Source organism: Sinocyclocheilus anshuiensis, unplaced genomic scaffold (assembly GCF_001515605.1).
Source record: "Sinocyclocheilus anshuiensis isolate Anshui unplaced genomic scaffold, SAMN03320099.WGS_v1.1 scaffold2047, whole genome shotgun sequence".
In the NCBI taxonomy this organism is placed as follows: Eukaryota; Metazoa; Chordata; class Actinopteri; order Cypriniformes; family Cyprinidae; genus Sinocyclocheilus; species Sinocyclocheilus anshuiensis.
This window is the reverse complement of record NW_015554063.1, coordinates 618,964-630,146: the sequence shown is the minus strand read 5'-3', so window position 1 is coordinate 630,146 and position 11,183 is coordinate 618,964. Positions and strand designations below refer to the sequence as shown.

At 37.0% G+C, this 11,183-nt stretch overlaps 1 protein-coding gene across 2 annotated transcripts in view; it reads right to left on the bottom strand.

Moving 5' to 3' along the window:
• The window catches only part of LOC107668604 (endoribonuclease Dicer-like), a 40,315-nt gene that overhangs the window by 17,579 nt on the left and 11,553 nt on the right, over window positions 1–11,183 (bottom strand). For both annotated transcript variants that reach the window (XM_016460544.1, XM_016460542.1), the window contains exons 5-18: window positions 9,074–9,227; window positions 8,835–8,962; window positions 8,553–8,687; window positions 7,452–7,612; window positions 7,107–7,275; window positions 6,530–7,002; window positions 5,600–5,732; window positions 5,263–5,505; window positions 5,039–5,193; window positions 4,821–4,953; window positions 3,560–3,635; window positions 3,339–3,478; window positions 2,604–2,783; window positions 2,229–2,442 (exon numbers count right to left, since the gene is read on the bottom strand). In XM_016460544.1, the coding sequence (XP_016316030.1) occupies window positions 2,229–2,442; window positions 2,604–2,783; window positions 3,339–3,478; window positions 3,560–3,635; window positions 4,821–4,953; window positions 5,039–5,193; window positions 5,263–5,505; window positions 5,600–5,732; window positions 6,530–7,002; window positions 7,107–7,275; window positions 7,452–7,612; window positions 8,553–8,687; window positions 8,835–8,962; window positions 9,074–9,227 (2,494 nt within the window). The remainder of the gene's footprint in view (window positions 1–2,228; window positions 2,443–2,603; window positions 2,784–3,338; window positions 3,479–3,559; window positions 3,636–4,820; window positions 4,954–5,038; window positions 5,194–5,262; window positions 5,506–5,599; window positions 5,733–6,529; window positions 7,003–7,106; window positions 7,276–7,451; window positions 7,613–8,552; window positions 8,688–8,834; window positions 8,963–9,073; window positions 9,228–11,183) is intronic.

Sequence of the window (11,183 nt, the reverse complement as noted above, 5' to 3'; positions counted from 1 at the left end):
GTGGATATTGTGGATGAGTTCTTCTGTGTCATCACGTTCTATTAGTTCTACAGCTTCAGTTTCGGAACTTTCACGCTTAGTAACACATAGCTGTTCCCTCACCACAGTGCACCAGTGAAAAGGGACCCCTTTCAAACAGTGTCGCGTTCCGAATGTTGTTTAAGCGACATACACCGGTATTGCGGTATTTTAAAAATTCATATCATAACAAAAATAAACACCGGTATTCGGTATGAACCGGTATACCGCCCAGCACTATCTCATACATATTTAAACTTACAAAAAATATTAAAATGTATACAAAAACAAATTAGAAGATTAATCATAATAAACTCTGTTACAATAAAGGAAGATTAATATGCATTTAATTTATACAGTGAAGTGTTATTTTACATTTGTTTACTTTATTTCTGTACTTGAAAACTGTTAAACCTACCTAAAAAGCACTGTTTATTTAATATGTATCTTTGTTCTGTTGTATTCATGTAGGCCTGGTGAATGTTAAATGGATCTAATCCATGTTCATTAGAAATTATTTGATGATGCAGCAATAAAACTGCTAGAATAATTTAATGCAGGTGTTTTTGAACTTTGCTGATTTAAAACATGATCAAAATACTATATATTTTGATGCCAACATTTCAAATAAGAGAGGAAGTGACAAATATCAGTATTGGAAGCGGCCAATAAGTGTTTCTTAAAATCGGTATCGGCCCCAAAAAATCCTATCGGTGCATCCCTAATATATATACATCTACTCACTTTTTCTCTTGACAAGAAGTGCATTTATTCAGTCGCAGAACGACTGAGAACGGGAGACGTTTCAGACGCGCACTCCACTTCACTTCAGCGCCAGGCACGAGTCAAATGAGTGCAGAAACGGTACTGTGCTCGCAGCGCCTGCTCTTTAATTGCACGCACAAAGGCGCCGGCGCGCGCTGTAGCCTGTATCCTTTCATATCAAAGCGTGAAATAAACTACGTGCATGCAATGTCATGGTCAGTTAAGTCATGAAGTTACCAAAAAGGCCATTAAAGCTGCCTTAAAACTGTGCATGCATGCAATATATTTTACTAGTAACTAGTAACTTAGTTACTGTATTAATATTACTTTTGCAGTAACTAGTAGTGTAACTAATTGGGTGTAACCCCGATGTCCTGGCCAAATTGCCCCCCTGGCCCTTGTCAATCATGGCCTCCTAATAATCCCCAACCACTTGATTGGCTCTATGACTTTCTCTCCTCTCCACCTGTAGCTGGTGTGTGGTGAGCGCACTGGCGCCGTTGTCCTATGGCTGCCGTTGCATCATCCAAGTGGATGTTGCACACTGGTGGTGGTTGAGGAGAGACCCCCCCCCACATGATTGTAAAGCGCTTTGGGTGTACAACAATACACAATAAAGCGCTATATAAATGCATCATTCATTCATTCATCATTCATTCATTCATAATTACTAATAAGATTTCAGTAATAATATTACAGTTACCATCCATAAAACAGCTTAGTTACTGTTACTTTTGATGCCTTAACCCTGTTGATACAGCAAAAAGTAGTTTGAAATCAAGGATTTAAAGTTTGTTGCTCATTTGTGTAAAAATGCACACTTCAGATGATCTAACAGCTGGATTCACTAATGTTTCACTAAAGCTTTTTGGAATTAAATATTTATTAGATATTTAAAGACTTGTTTAAATGACAAATGCATATTTTCAGAATCCAAACGGTATATGAGAAAGCTATAGTGTTTGCTTCTCTGTTATTAATGACAAAAAAACCCTAATAATTTTACAATACTTTTTTATATATCATTTAGTTTCTTTGTTTGACAGTTTTCTCTGTAATAATTTTTGACAGAACTGTTAACTAATGATGATGAAGAATGCAAGGTCCTGTGCATGTCAGTGCTGTCAAAATAAAAGTCACAGTGCTGTCAAAAAAGTCCTGCTTTTCATTATTAGTTGGGTCCGTATGCTGTGGAATGGATTGACTAGGACTATTTTTTTTTAAAGCGAAAAAATGGATCTGGAATGCCCATGTCTGCTCAGTAAAATATAGGTCATAAAATTTGGCATTTTGTCCAAATAATCAAATAAATATTTGACAGATTCATTGCAGATCTAGATAAGACCATATCCTAAACTGACAATCAGAGGAAGGACTAACTTTAATCTCACATTCAAACAAGACAACATCTCACTGTGACTGACTACAGCAGCAGCAGCACTCACCAATGTTGAGAGGTAGAACGCAGTAGGCAGAATCTGCCTCTACCGGCTTAAACTCCAGTGCTGGCTTTTCCAGACGGAGGATGTGGGAGAAGATGTACTGGTGCAGACGTGTGATCAGCTCCAGCTGCTCCGCGCTCAGAGTGAAGCCCGACTTCTGCAGCTCAATTGAAATGGTCACCTCACCAGAACGTGTATACACAGGGAAGTGAGGGATCTGAAAGTTCAAGGTAAGTTAATGAATTGCAGATATAATCAAATGAAGAATACACTTGACTGTATTATAAATAATTATCAAAGTATTTCACAATAAATAAAGATTGATAAGTTCTTCTCCAAGGATCTGCAGATTCAGAAAGTTAAATTAAAGGTGATTACCCGAGGTATTGGTTTAGCTGTCAGAATGCCAAAACATCGAGTAGTGTCCTCCGGTGGGTACAGCTTCCTCCGCCGGAAGTTGAGCTCATCAGGAAGAGGGGTGGTGAGGACCATCCCTATGACGTAAAGGTAGCAAGGCTGCTCTGGCACAGGGTAACAACCCCGCAGACACTCTGGTATCTACAAGACAGGAAACCCAACATGATTCTATACCTTCTACACATTGTATTTAAAAAAAAGAAAAGAAAATAATCCTCTATTCAGCAACGATGAATTATAACGATCGTAAAGATGTTAAAATAATGTTTCAAAAAATTTCTATTAGCAAATTCTTTTGAACATTCTCTTCAGAGAATTTTAAAATCCTCCAATATATGAACAATCTGACAAAATAAAAAAAATAAAACATTTCTTGAGCACCAAATCAGCATATTAGAATGGTTTCTGAAGGATCATGTGACACTGAAGACTGGAGTAATGATGCTGAAATTCCAGCTTTGCAATCACATGAATAAATTACATATATTTTAAAATACAAAACAGTTATTCTAAATTGTAATATTTCACAATATTAATGTTTCACTGTATTTCTAATCAAACAAATGCAATTAGTGCATAAGAAACATTTTTCACAATCACTTACCGACCAACTATGTATGGTGGCACCAAAAAAACCCTGAAAAACATGAATCCTGACAGACTTTTAAAAAGATATTTTGGGTTCATGACACTTACGGCTTTTGGGTAACACTGTCTCCGTTTGGTGGAGCCTGGTCTTCCTGGCACATTCGTCTCCTCTTCATCATGCAGGTCCAGCTCCTCCTCATACTTTACAGTTTCCTTTCCCACTGGCATCAAATGATCATCCAGTTCACCTAGACACGGGCATCACACATCAGTCAGCAAGTCTCAGAACGCATCAGAAATCTCATATATTTTGACTTTTTCATGCTCACCATTTTTGTGCAGCTTTTCACAACAAAGAAGAGCGACAGCTTTCTCTGCAAGTCTTGCACAATTCATTGTTGGCCCCTAAAGGGATGAAGAAACATTTAGAAGACGTTTTACTTTCAATAAGGAATTTAAAGAAAAATTACATACATCATGTCTAGGGATGGGTATCGTTAAGGTTTTAACGGTATTACTACTCTCTACTATCTACTATCGGTACTTTTTGTTATATATATATATATATATATTATATATATATGACAAATTAAGAGCTGAATTAACATTGATTTATATTCTGAAATGTAAAATAAATATTTAAAGAGCGTCTCTTGTGCGGATTGTGCTTTCAACGTTTTATTATCAAACATGTCCCGCAGTTTAGCAACAGTAAAGACGGCATTTTACAACAATCACCGACTGAGCTGATTCTGACGTTAAGTTTGGGTTTTAGGGAGGAACGAATGCACACTGCTCTGAAGGGCGCAAGACGAAACGCAGTTTTTAATAGCTTTACCTCATGTCTTCTTTTGTATAATCCTTACAAGCCAAAATCGAAATAAAAAAAAATAAAATTAGCTTAATAAAACCACCATAGGCCTAAAGTGTAAGCAGATGTTTGAATGTTTAGTTCTCTCTTCTATCATAATTAAACAGGGCTTTCATGTTGCGCGTGCTGAAGCTCCTCCGCGTGGGCGCGATCTCGCTTCTGAATTGCGAATAGCAAAAATGCATCATAGACAAATGTTTGAAAAACAGCTGGCGACTCTGGTGAGATAGAATTTGCAAGATAATGTATATATAGCAATAATAAATGTGTGTTTTCTTAATTTCTCCAGTACCGATAGCAGAACCGTTAACGTCAGAGCTTATCGATACTCCGGTCTTTCATAATTTAGCCCCGGGACCGATTAAATACCGGGTTTCGGTACCCATCCCTAATCATGTCTTTCAAAACCTGTAAGACTTTCTTCCATGGAACACAAAAGACTTATACCAAATCATATGGACAATTTTTCTGGCGCTTTTTTCTTTTTTTGGAGTTTGACAGCTCATGGTTTCCACCCACTTTCATTGTATGGAAAAGAGCAGTGTGAACATTCTTCAAAACATCTCCTTTTGTGTTTCATGGAAGAAAATCAGTCTAACAGGTTTGGAATAACACAAGGGTGAGGAAATACTGTCAGTCTGTATAAACTCCTAGCAAAGAAGACAAAAATCTCAGAATATTTTTGAAAAAAGTTAAAATATATTTTGGCAAGAACTCACAGTGACAGGAACTCTGAGTGGTGAGTTAATGGGTAGGAAGAGTGTGGATTGATAACCTCCAGTCTTCAGCTCCACAGTTTTACACTTCGGAGCAAGATGAGTGAACGGATCACTGGGCAAACGTGCACAATATCTGCACAACACACAAAAGCATTTAAACGTGACATTATGTGCAACAAAATATAGCAATCTTTGAAATCTCAGAAAAGAGTACTGACCTGTTGACGTGCCCAATGGCTGTGTTAATCGTGACACGTGGGCTGCCGTCCTCTGAGCGCAGGATGTAAGGTGGTAGAACGTTGTCATCATCGGTCACCGGCTCCAGTTCAAACTCACTGCGTTCTGCTGACTTTGAGCACTTATTTCGGAGGATCTAAAAGACGTACGACACATTTTAATGTACACGCAACCTCTTTCAGGAAATCTCATTAAACCTGCTGACCTTCTCTATGGCCTTGTAGGTCTTGAGGTCTTCTTCAAATGTTTTTGTCCGTTCGCTGTCAGCTAGCATGATGTAATTGGAGACTGGAGCCCGGGCGCGACCTTTGGATTGCACGTATGACAGGTACTCTGTTGGCAGGTCAAACCGAACGACCAAATTGCACTTTGGAATATCAACGCCTTCTTCCACAATGCTGGTTGCAATGAGCAAGTTGGTTTCATGGGCTCTGAACTTCCTCAGGACCTGGACAATAATATAAATCGGCAAAAACATTTATGATTAGCACAAGCTAAAGAAGTGGCACAAGAGACTACCTAGGACTACTGGATTCTCTTACCTCCTCTTGCTTTCTGAACTCCACCTCCATTTGTTTGTTGCGAGGCTGGTTCTTGCCGATGCTGTGACCTGTGATGAAGTTGCTACTGATGTAGGCCAGCTCTGGGTCCTGCTTCCCTGCCTCCTTGATAAGCCTGATACACACAAATAACACAGGGTGCATTCAAGTACCTTTGAATAATTTAAATAAGCAATCTGTTAAATATAACAAAATGTATATAAGATTCGGGCGATATTTTTTGAAAGAAATTAATATTGTTATTCAACAAGGAGACACTTAATTTATCAAAAGTGACAATAAAGATATTTAAAATATTACAAAATATTTCTATTTCATATAAATGCTATTCTTTTGAACTTTCTGATCAAAGAATCTTGAAAAAATGTATCATGGTTTCCACAAAAATATTACACAGCACAACTGTTTTCAATATTGATAATAATAACAAATGTTTCTTGAGCACCAAATCAGCATATTAGAACGATTTCTGGTCATGTGACACTAAAGACTGGACTAATGGCTACAGAAAGTTCAGCTTTGCCAACACAGGAATGAATTACATTTAAAAATATATTAAAATAGAAATCAGTTATTTTAAATTGTTATAATATTTCACAATATTAAGAGTTTTTACTGCATTTTGCTCAAATAATAGTTTCGGCGCAATCAAATGATTTTTATATATTTAGATTACATTTGCCTTCATTTAAACACTAATAACCATTTACCATTAAAACACTAATAATTTAATAACACTCTTAATGGCAATCTACAATGAATTACAAAATAAATATCAATTTTTCATACTGTACATTATAATATTGTGACTCCTAAATTCATTTTAGCATTGAAAATGATTGATTGTAGTTTTAGTGCATTTATTATTTGTATTGAATTTCTAAGACAGACAGTGAAGCACTGCAAACAAACCTGTTTAAAACAACCGCTGTATATCGCCTTTCCACGAAGATGATTCCACAGAGGATGTTGGTGAAAGGCGACGGAAAATTAGCTTCGGGCTTCTCCTTTGCCTCCCCCTCTTCATCCTCATCTTCGTCCTCAGAATCGCTCCAAGAAACATAATTGTCCTGATTGCGATTATTGTACCACTCCACACTCTCAAACTGCTGCCGTTCGAAAGGCTTGTACTCGTGGAGAATCTCCAGAAGTTTAATGACCTTGGGAGTTACAAACTGCAGGTCTAGGGAAGCTGGAGAGAAATGCTCCTCACATAAGGCATGGATTTTTCTCAGAATGGTGTCTGTGAACAACAGGAACTTGCGGTTCAGCTCTTCCTGTTCATGTTTGATATATTTCTGCAGCTCCCGGACCATGATTCCAGCAGCTTTATCGGCACACCAAGGGCCCAGCACAGTTAACACGGCACGACAGTCATTCAGCACCTAGGGATAAACAATCACACAATCAAAACACAGTGATTTGAAACCACTGCAGGAGGTTCCTGTCAAGAGTACTGATGCTTTAATACAAGATCCTAAAGGAGAACCTGTTTGGAGATGAATGTGGGATCTCTATCTTCTCGATGAGCAGATAAGTTGCAGTCATTAAGAAAATTAAGGGCTTCATCCAGCTCACTCAAAAGCCTCTCAGAGAGCCCACTCTGATCCTGATATAGCCCACAGTCTAGCACAACCTCACGAGGCTGGGATGCATACCTGGAAGTAAACACACATGCAAAAAACATCTATAATAAATGATACTTAAAGGACAGATAAACATTTTTTCAGTCCTATTGTGTAAATTAGATACAGACAGTTTTACAAGGAAACAATTCTGTTCTACAAGCTGCAATAAAAGCAAAAATACACCAGAGCTGAAATCAGAAACATACCTATCAAGCACCACAAGATCAGTGGCAGTTTCGGCATTGCTCTGCAGAATCTTCTCCAGGTTCTGAATCTTCTCCTCCAGATCACAAGGGTCACATTTGCCATTTAAAATGGAAGCAGTCAGACCCAAAATGCGAGGACAACCTGGGCAACCCTCACAAATCTGTAAAGAAGACTGACACTGTTTAAATAAGCATTATAACCAGGTATTATCATCACCAACTACCTACAATATGATATCTTGATTTACAGTTGGACAAAGCACTCAAAATTGACAGCAGTGGTCAATCATGAAAACAACTGTGTAATCTGATTAATATTTCCAGCAAATCTGTTTTAATATCATGAGAAAAAAACATCCATCTCAATGCATTATTGTTTCAGCACAGCTCTAATTATAACTAATGTGTTATATGAACATATTTTCCATAGTGATGGCCTGCATTTTGTAAATTGGCAGGTGTTATGACTAAAATATTATTCTCCTAAGAAAAGATCACACATTCAGAGAAGTCAAAGCATCTACATTCAGCCAGTCTTCAAAGTTAAAGGGATAATTCAGCCAAAAATGCAATTCTGTCATCGTTTACTCACCTGCATGTTATTCCAAACCTGTATGACTTTCTTTTTTCTGCACAAAATAAGATATTTTGAATAATGTTGGGAACCAAACAACATTGACGCCAACTGAAATTCATTGCATGGATACATTTCTCAAAAATATCTTCTTTTATGTTCCACAGTAAAAAATAAGTCATTCAGATTTGGAGTGAGGGTTGAGTAAATGATGACAGAATTTTTTTTTATTTTTGGGTGGACTATCTGTCTTAATCTGAATTTAGGATGTGCCACTAAGTGTTAGCCTTCAAAATAAAAACATCCAGTTTTAATGGGTTTCAGATACACAACAATATCTTATCAGAATGCCTATGTTCAATCTCCAGGACTAAATACATGCCCATTAATACTATAATAATGGATCGACCTCTTTTTAGCATCTCTGTGGAGTGACAGTTAGATGAGACCTCTAGCATCCCTCTCTTTACACTGACAGATGTGATTTCATAGCACCCGTTCAATGCTGTAAAAGACTGCAATTTCACCTTCATTATTTCCCCATAAGGATGGTCTGTGATTGCAAGGTGGCATTCATCAAAAACCAGCAGGTTGATTTTTGATAGTGGCAAGACTCCATTTTTTAACACATGCAGGAAGATGTGGCACGTCATGACCAGCACCTGAAAGAACAGACATTATGGGAAAAAGAAGGATGCGGACAGGAGAACATCACAGAAGAGAGACTGCACGATGACACCTCGTCAAACCGTTCAACAATTATATGAATAAATTCATAGGCTTGTTAAATGGAACATGTATAATCACACCTGATTCTCTATCATCTCTCTGTTCCACATTTCCTTGGGCCAGGATGTCATGTCTTCTGACATGTAGTCGCCTACCTGGAGATCCGAGTGGGTTCTTACAGTAGATGCTTGCTGAACCACAGATGATGCTGCAATCGGGAAAAATGAACAAACCAGAATTAAAATTAATAAACATACAGAAAGAGTTTGATCATGTTTTAATGTTTTTACGTGACATGGCAGGCTAGACAATTCCTCACCTGCATTCACCAGGAAAACTGTTCTCTTCCCATACTCTCCACGGATTTGGTGGGAGAGTTCTTTGATTAGGAGTACTGCGATAAAGGTCTTCCCTGAGCCAGTATTTAAGCAGACTATAGTATTGTGTTCAAGAGCTGCTTCAAGAAGTTCAACCTGATGGGAAAATACAATTAGGTGAAACTATTCAGAATCAGCAAAAAGTTTTAAAAGTCTGGGGTCAGAAAGATTTTCAGCAAAGGTGCATTAATTTGATCAAAAGTGACAGTAAAGACATTTTTAATGTTATCTTTCAATTAAATGCTGTTCTTTGGAACGTCCTATTCATCAAAGATTCTTGAAATAAAATGTAGAATGGATTCCACAAAAACATTACGCACAACTGCTTTTAGCATTGATAATAAAAAAATGTTTCTTGTGATTTCACTGCCAAATCTGCATATTAGAATAATTTATGAAAGATCATGTGACACTGAAGAACGAAATAATGGCTACTGAGAAAAATCAGCATTGCCAGGACAGGAATAAATTACATTTTGAAATATATTAACATATAACACTGTAATAAAATCGTAATCATATTTCACAGTCTTACAGTTTTTATTGTATTTTTGATCAAATAAATGCAGCCTGGTACGCATAAAAGTCTTATTTCAAAAATAATAAATAACATGTATAAATAATATGAAAATATTTGTATTTGGAATTGTAATACAAATTAGGGTTGTGACGGTGAGAACATTTTCCCACCGGTTAATCGACGTGTGACAACACCGGTAATTAGGGGTGCACCGATATGAAAATTTTGGCCGATACCGATAACCGATAATTCTTTATTTTTGAAAGCCGATAACCGATATGTTGGCCGATAAATCTATATCCAAATTTTTATATACTTTTTGAGAGCCTGATTACAAAAAAGGTCTCATCATTAAAAGCAACATCCCAAACACTTCAACATAAGCAGCCTAGTTTGAACGGTGTACGTTTTAAAAATAATTTTACTCTCCCATTACCAAATTTAGTCATAAACAAGTCTTACAAATAAATAAAATAATGCTAAAAGTGCCGTGCGCATTTTACTTTCACTTTCAAATTAGCGGCAATTGAATTGCCGCAATTCGGCATCAAGCAATTGTTCGTTTGAGTTTTTCTTTGAGTTTTTTACTTTCACTTTCAAATTTGCGGCAATTCGGCGTTGATTCAATTCAAGCAAAAACAACGTCAAACTCATAGAACTTTTATTAACAAAACGAATAAAAATACACATATGCCTAATAAAATATAAAATTACTTAGGTTACACAAAGTTTAAACAGGTATATAAAACTGAAAATCAGCAAACACTGTGGAACCAAATAAACAAGAAACAGAACGTTTATTAGCAAAACGAATAAGAAAGCCTGGAGGCACGGCATATACACCTTGATGTAAAATAAAATACACAACGTTTAAATAAAGTAATCAGCAAACACTGTGGAACCAAATAAATAAGAAACGAATGTTTAAAAAAAACTTCCAGTCAATAGGCTTTTCAAAATCTAAAATATTGCTAAACAGGCGCCTTTGCGTTTCCTTTCTAAACAATCTTCTGCCATCGTCTTGTCTTTCTCACCTCACTCTTGTCAGTCAGCTCGACTCACTCTCCTCACGTAATAAATAAAATCTGACTCCTGCTCCGTGGAGCACTGTCGTTCGCACACGGTTCGGCACGGAGCATTGAGCGTTTAGTTTTTAAAAGTGTCTGTCCTCTAACTGAACTAACTTATTTTTGTGATCAGACGTGGTTTCGTATCACAGAATAAGGCAGAAATCATACTATTTTATAGCATTACATACAGTGATATCTATGGCTATGTAGATTAGCACTGCATTATAAATATACTTTATCCTTATAAAAAATACCCGAGATTGCTTGAAGAACACCGATACCATATATTTTGTGCAATCGCATGTTTATTGTCTTCAGGTTTCCGGAGTTAAAATGTCTTTATCTGCATTTTATTCAGCTACAGCGATCACTGGATACTTCTTCCTGGAGCATTACTTCTACTATGCATATGTGGAGTTTCTGCGCAAGGGCGCCCTCCGGCTTCCAGTATGAATTAAACAG